General features: G+C 36.2%; 1 protein-coding gene and 1 non-coding gene across 2 annotated transcripts; both read left to right on the forward strand.

The window, feature by feature from the left end:
- The first annotated feature begins 728 nt into the window (after nucleotides 1-728).
- LOC145044481 (small nucleolar RNA R71) lies at nucleotides 729-835 on the forward strand. Its single transcript, XR_013681430.1, has one exon. It is a non-coding gene; the product is annotated as a small nucleolar RNA R71 (small nucleolar RNA).
- Nucleotides 836-5,857: 5,022 nt separating this feature from the next.
- On the forward strand, nucleotides 5,858-7,260 carry MKK5 (MAP kinase kinase 5). The gene has a single exon (XM_078991233.1). The coding sequence runs from the start codon at nucleotides 6,045-6,047 to the stop codon at nucleotides 7,107-7,109; it is 1,065 nt and encodes a 354-aa protein (XP_078847359.1). The 5' UTR covers nucleotides 5,858-6,044; the 3' UTR covers nucleotides 7,110-7,260.
- Nucleotides 7,261-7,462: the final 202 nt, after the last annotated feature.

A 7,462-nucleotide genomic window follows, 5' to 3' on the forward strand; every position in this document is an offset into this window, starting at 1 on the left:
AGTGCAAGTTGGTCTAGTTGTTTTTCAATATTGAGAATAAAGGCTTGCTGATTCCTATGTAGAGCTTGTTGATCTTTCATCATAATTTGGTGCTCTTTAATCATGCTCTGTTGATCTCTCAACATGTTTTGTTGATCTTTTATTGCAGCATCGGTATCGTTGTGCCTTTTCTCGGATGCAACTGCAAATTTTGTAAGCATATCTTCTTACTCAAATTTCTTTTCTTGCACAGGCTCCTCCTTTTGATAAAAACATCTTGCTTTTTGCTTATACTTTTCTTCCTTCGCCTTCTTGTACTCATCATATGGTAGCCATTCTTTCTTGGGTTTTCGCCAATCATCATCATATCTATCACTGCTTGAGTAACACACTTGGGCTTTCCGGTTCCCGTTCTCATCAAGATCACAATCCTTATTAAGGTGAGTCCCTCTACATTTATCACATCCCACTCTAATGGCATGGATGGATTGGTCCATTTTAGTCATTCTTCGACCATGCTTTCTAATTTTTCCATCACTGTTGTCATATCATTGGTTATAAAATTTACCACCCCTCGAGTTGAGTCATTCCTTGGGTTATGATATTCTCTAGAGTGCTTAGAGAATTCTTCAACGAGTTCCCTAACTTTTGCCGGATTTTTCTTTGTTAATGGACCTTGAGGCTCAAGGAGTTGTCTAGTGGTGACGTTTACCCCGTCATAAAAGATCGACACTTCTTGTTGCACATTGAGGTCAATTTGTGGGCAATTTCTAATTAGAACCTTGTAGCGCTCCCATGCTTCGTACAACGACTCTCCCATTTGTTGTTCAAAATTTGCAATGGCCTTTTTGAGTTTATCAACTTTAGAAGGTGGGAAAAATTGTTCTAAAAATTTCTCATGCATTTTTACCCATGTAGTAATCGCACCCGGTGGTAGTGGTTTCAACCAATCCTTTGCGGCTCCCATAAAAGTGACAGGGAGCATCCTTAACAACAACATTTCTCTTGGTACATTTGGAATGTTAAAGTAGTCGGCGATGTCGTTAACTTCATCTAGATGCTTATAAGCGTCTTCATGATCCTTTCCGTTGAAAGGAATCTCCTTTAATGTAGTAAGGATGTGCCCCTTAAGTTCAAATGTGGCAGTGTTGGGTATGGCGAGTTGCACAATCCCCGAACCGGTGTCGTCTGAATTCTATTTTTGTACGCCTCCATCGAGAGGTTGGCAATGTCCGTTATGGTGTTGTCGGGTTCTTTTTTTGGCTCGCTTACTGTTTCGGATTCGATTTCGCTTTCTTCCCTTTCGATTTCGAACTCGGTTTCTTTTGGAATGGAATCTTTTTCAAAACTCTCAACCTTGATTTCGTCGCTCTTTTGATTGCTAGACTCACCCACTTTCTTGCGTTTCTTCTTCCCAAATATTGATTTAAGGTCTTTGAAAGGTGATTTCTTTGGCAGTTTAGTGTCTTCAATGACTTTATCCTTGTTCTTCCTAATAGCGGATTCCGGGTCTTCGAATGGAGGAACCAAAGGTGTGTTTGAGCCTCGGTTTATATAACACCTATAAGAAAACAAAAAACACACGTAAAAAGAACAAAACAAAACTAAAAATGAAGTTGAAAATTTGCTTTGGACTCATCGAGTCGATGCGTCTGGACTCGGCGAGTTCAAAGGTAAAACAGAAAAAAAAAATAGAACGAAATTCCTAAAAATAAAAAAAAAAAACTAAAACTTAAACCTAATAACTACTTTTTTTAAAACAGTAACTTTGTGCAAGATAGATCTCACACAAAGGATCGATAACACTAGCAATTAAATTTTATTTTAGAATCGTTCCCCGGCAACGACGCCAAAAACTTGATGTGTGTTGAATGCACTAGTTTTAGTCCTACTTTTTAAATATAGTTTAGACACACAAAAGGCAGTGTACCTATCAATTGGTGGTATAGTTAAGCAAACAGGGTATCAAACACAGGAAACGGTAATTAAACTAACTACTAGGATTATCTAAGAAAACAAATAATAAAAGAAAAGAGGTTTTCTCTAGTTTTGTAAGACTAGAAACTTAATCACTTAACTAACTCGCAAACAAAACAATTAAATGCTAAACAAATAAAAATAAACTAAATTCAATATAAAGGAGACTTTTGTTCAAGTTCAAATTACTTATTCCTATGGTTGATTTTATGGCAAGTGCAATGGATTAATTTGTCATTGCCTTCCGATTAATGTGATTAGGTTCATGTTCACTATTACTAATCCTTAGAAAACAAATCAATTCAAACAGTGGCCAATTGGTTAAACTAATGAGTTTCCTAGTTTATTGATTCAGGTTAAGTAAGACTTGTAGTTAGCTAATTAAATTACTAATTCAATTAACTTCTTGTATGGTTGTTCGTTACACAAGCTCACACATTGATTTACCTATCTTCTAATTAACCCCTAGTTTCATGTTCATTATTCCTAGGCATATAATATTGCTTTCACATAAATTATATGAGACAAGCAATTAAGAGATGTTTATGCAACTCAATAGACTTGATAATTAACCAAAAATAGTTATTGTCAATACCTGAGGCTGAGGATCTTTAACAAGCTTAAAAAAACAAAATTCACCAAATTAAATAATCCAAGCCATAAAATTCAAACAATAGTTATAAGTCTGTCTACCCCAACAAAAGCAAAGAGTTTTTAGCTCATATTCATAGCAGAAAATATCTCACAACTTAAACCTAATGATTTAAACATGATGAATACACTAGATTAAGAAAAGAGAATATATTTGTGCCTTTCGATCTCCTCAAAATTGAATGCTAAGGTTGATCCTCGATTTCTAGAGATCTAACAACACTCTCAATCGAATTCACTCTCCAAGGGTTCCAACCAAAAGTCCTTGTCTCGTGAGTTAATGCCCTTTATATAGTTTTCTGAAAACAGGGGCAACTCGTCGAGTCCATAGACTGACTCGCTGAGTAGCTCACTTAGAATCCGTACGCGGTAAGGCACCCAATGGTTCGCGAATGTTCGTGCCTACTCATCGAGTAGGTGTCCAGCTCGCCGAGTTCTTCAGGTTTTTTACTCTTTTTCTTCTTTCTTCAATTCCCGAGCTTCCGATTGCTATTCCCACCTCCTTTTGCTTCCGAGCACGTCTTTTAGGCTGAAAATATAATTTAAACATAAGTAAGTACCTTTTGTTCATTAATTGAAATAAAATAGCCAAAAAGTATTAAGATTCTACACAAAATATATAACTAAATATTAGCATATTAGCGATCAGCGAATTGCTCAATCATGGCAGTCTTGACCAACCCAAACAACTCCAGGATAACCTCCCTGATTGCCTCAACCACTGATCTATAGCAATGATCCCACGGATCTCCTCCTTACTCAGACCTCCATGATTGCCTCAACCACTCCTAATCCTAAACCTCTAACAGTCGTCATACTGAAAATTATACCAAGCGTTTGGGCATTGATCGCGTACGCCCAACGTACCAGGGATGCCCTAGTATGCCAAACGTACTCCCCGTACGCCCAACGTACATGACTAACCCAAAAATCGCCTAACTTCAAACGGTCGCAACTTATTCGTTCAAACTCCGTTTTCGATGTTCTTTATATTCATGGGAAAGTGTTGAAGAGCTCTACAATATTATCTAAATATCTTGGACTACAAACTTCTCGAACAAAAATCAATATTTCATGCAAGAACCCGACCTATGACTTTTCTCTTTCGGCCCAAAACATAATTTAATAGTTAAATCTCTTAACTAACATTACATCATTTCACAAGGACTAAACTTTGCCTCCTTAAGATCCAAATCCTTACACAATCGACTTCTGTCCTACGACCCATAAATTGTAGTAAACAGGATGTTACATAATGTTGATGGATGTTTTCATAACACTTGCCATCCATCCAATGTATGAAATGATTTTCAACCCATCTACTTTTTTAATTACTTAGTTAAATGTCATTTTCTATCCTTTTATTTTTAAAATATCACTTTGATCACCTTCATTTTGAACTTTATAAAATATCACTTTCATCACCTCCATTTTTAATGTTTATCCCCTGTAGTATACATAATTTGATTTTCCTTAATAATATTCATTTGTTAACTTAAAACTATTTTTACATGCTTATTTTTATATATGTGTCAATATGAATTCGAGTGACAACATTGCGACATAAATTTAGATCTTTCGTTCGTTATTATTACTTTTTAAATAACCACATAGTTTTTTATGTATGCGTATAAATTCGAGTTTGTCTACGTTTCGATGTAATTTTTTTAATATTTTTTTTTACTTATTTTTATGTACGATTCTTATGTATGAGTTGGGTAAGATATAATATGTTTTAGATTATTTGAACTTCTATTTGTTAACTTAAAAAAAAAGATGTCATACTTACTTATTTTTATGTACGTGTCGGTATAAAATTTAATTTATTTATGTTTCCGTGCTTATTTTTATGTACGTTTCCTATGTATTAAATTGGTGACATATAATACGTTTTAATTAGATAGTATATACTGGAGTTAGTTAGTGATATCGACATTGTATATTTATCTACCAACAAACAACAATACAAAAATTCTATTAATACAATCGTAAAAATTCAATTTACAAAATGGATTGAGGTCGCCGCAACAGAAAAATCCGAGCTCCATTAAATTTCAAACATAACCTATGCATATCAAAATATAGAGTTGTAAACGAATTGTTTGTGAAGTGTTCAGCGGAAAGTTCGTTTATTAATAAATGAAGGAATACGAACAAAAATTATCGTTCGTTTAGTTAAATGAACGAAAATGAACAATGATCTTGTTTGTTCAATTATGTTCGTGAATGTTAGTTTCTATTATTCGTTTACGTTCTTTTATGTTCGTTCATTTTAGTTTATTTTATGCTCATATATATATATATATATTCGATTTATTTGATTATCGTATTATATTATATATTTGTTTATGTTCGTATTTGGTCAGTTATGTATGTTTATCTCCTTTCGTTTAACATGTTCGTGAACATAAACGAAGGAACATGAACATTGTAATTTATTAAACGAACAAACACGGACAATAAAATTCGTTCGTTTATCTATTCGTTTGTTCGGTAACTTAAACGAACGAGCATGAACAATCATCGTTCGTGTTTTTTCGGTTTGTTTATTGACATATCAAAATCTATAATATAAACAAAATCATACGGATACATTTAATGAGAACACAAAACTTATACCAAGCCATCCAAAATATTAAATACAAGATCAATTTACTCTAAATTATTTTCATGCAAGACTCTTATAAAACATGATAAAACAAGAATCTATTATTTACTTCCGATTCTTTGATGCATAATTGGATATGAACCACAACGGACCTCTATTTATGGGGTATAAAAATATGCATTGAATAGCAAGATGAAACACCCAACTGGATATGAAACACCCAATTTGCTTCTTATCTCTATACCAAGTATCTTGTTAATTCTTTGCTTAGTGTAGCCTCAACCGAGTGATACACGCGTCCAAACAAAAGGACAATTGTTGTTTAAAGGTTATGTTTCAAACAAAAGGAAAACCGAAATAACTCAATAAGGTTCTTGGTGAGGAATAACGATATGAATTTCAATCTGCCTCGTAATTTTATATTGTAATTCCATTGATTTGTTGAGTTAAATATACTTTTTTTTTCAGAAAATCTTTAAAAGATGGGATTTCTTCATAAATTCCTATGTAATTATTGTTTGAGAATGGCGATTATAGGGCAGTCTCGATGGCGGCGCGTGACCCCCGTCCTTTTAAATCTCGATTCCCTCTTTTGTGATAGCAACCCTCCAAAAGCTATTAAATAAAATCATATAATAATTTTTTATAAAACTTTTCTTTCTGCGTATATTCTTCTTCATCATCTTCTTCTTCTTCTTTTTTTCTTCTGCCAAATTTCTAAGAAAAAAAGATCTTCAATAACAATCATTCGGTCCCCAAAACGCAAAACCCTCCTTTTCTCTTCTTCAATCTTCTCCTGTTCTTGGAGGGGCGGAAACTTCAATCAATCATGAAGCCCTCCACCCCCGCCGCCGTTAACAGGATTAATAATCGCCCTCGCCGCCGTCCTGACCTAACCCTACCGTTACCCCAACGAGAACCCCAAATAGCTGTCCCACTCCCTCTCCCACCCTCCTCCGCCACCACTACCTCCTCTCAACTACTCCCTCCGGCTCAACACCAGCAACAACCCATCAACTTCTCTGAACTCGACCGTATGAATAGAATCGGCAGCGGCAGCGGTGGAACCGTTTACAAAGTTCTCCACCGTCCAACCAACCGCCTATTTGCTCTCAAAGTAATCTACGGAAACCACGAAGATGAAGTTCGCCGTCAGATCTGTCGAGAAATCGAGATCTTACGAGACGTCGATAACCTCAACGTCGTCAAGTGTCACGATATGTTTGATCACGCCGGAGAGATTCAGGTTCTTCTTGAGTACATGGACTGCGGGTCGCTTGAAGGTACACACATCTCCCACGAACCCTCTTTGGCCGATCTCACCCGTCAGATCCTCTCCGGTCTCTATTACCTCCACCGGCGTAAGATTGTTCATCGTGACATTAAACCCTCCAATCTGTTAATAAATTCGAAGAAACAAGTTAAGATTGCCGACTTCGGGGTATCTAGAATCCTAGCACAAACCATGGATCCTTGCAATTCATCCGTCGGTACCATTGCTTACATGAGTCCCGAGAGAATAAACACGGATCTGAATCACGGAAAATACGATGGATACGCCGGCGATATCTGGAGCTTAGGCGTTAGCATTTTGGAATTCTATTTAGGGCGTTTTCCGTTTCCGGTGGGAAGACAAGGCGATTGGGCTAGCCTCATGTGTGCTATTTGCATGTCACAGCCACCGGAAGCCCCGCCCACGGCATCTCGTGAGTTCCGTGAATTTGTGGCGTGCTGTTTACAGAGGGACCCGGCGAGGAGGTGGACGGCGGCGCAGCTGTTGCGTCACCCTTTTGTTACCGGCTTAGCCGGTAACCATAGCATCGCGAATCAGGTGCATCCAACTCATCAACTACTTCCTCCTCCACCACGTCCACATTTTTCATCATCGTCTTGATCTTCATTCCATAATACTTTTCACGCCTTTGATTTACAACTGTGTAAGATGATGATGATGATGATTAAAAAATTTGATTTTTAGAGCAATGTTTTGTGTTACTATTCGATCGATCAATCAAATCAAATCAATCAATCTTGGGTTTGATAAATTAAGATTCTCCGAAATCCATGGGTTTCTCCAATTTAAAGAAGGATTGATTGGACAAACGAAACTAAAATCATCTTTCTTTACAATTATTGTTGGGACTTTTAAGGCATTCGATCATCTATTAATATTGTTGCAATCATTTTTATATGCATGATTTCTCCAGAAAAGAATGAATTCGTTTTGATTTTAGTGGCAAATGACTT

This window comes from Lactuca saligna, chromosome 4 (assembly GCF_052625555.1).
Source record: "Lactuca saligna cultivar CGN05327 chromosome 4, ASM5262555v1, whole genome shotgun sequence".
Taxonomy (NCBI): domain Eukaryota; kingdom Viridiplantae; phylum Streptophyta; class Magnoliopsida; order Asterales; family Asteraceae; genus Lactuca; species Lactuca saligna.

Excerpts from the sequence above, each read along its gene's own strand:
- MKK5 (XM_078991233.1), top strand. The coding sequence starts at position 6,045 with ATGAAGCCCTCCACCCCCGCCGCCGTTAACAGGATTAATAATCGCCCT.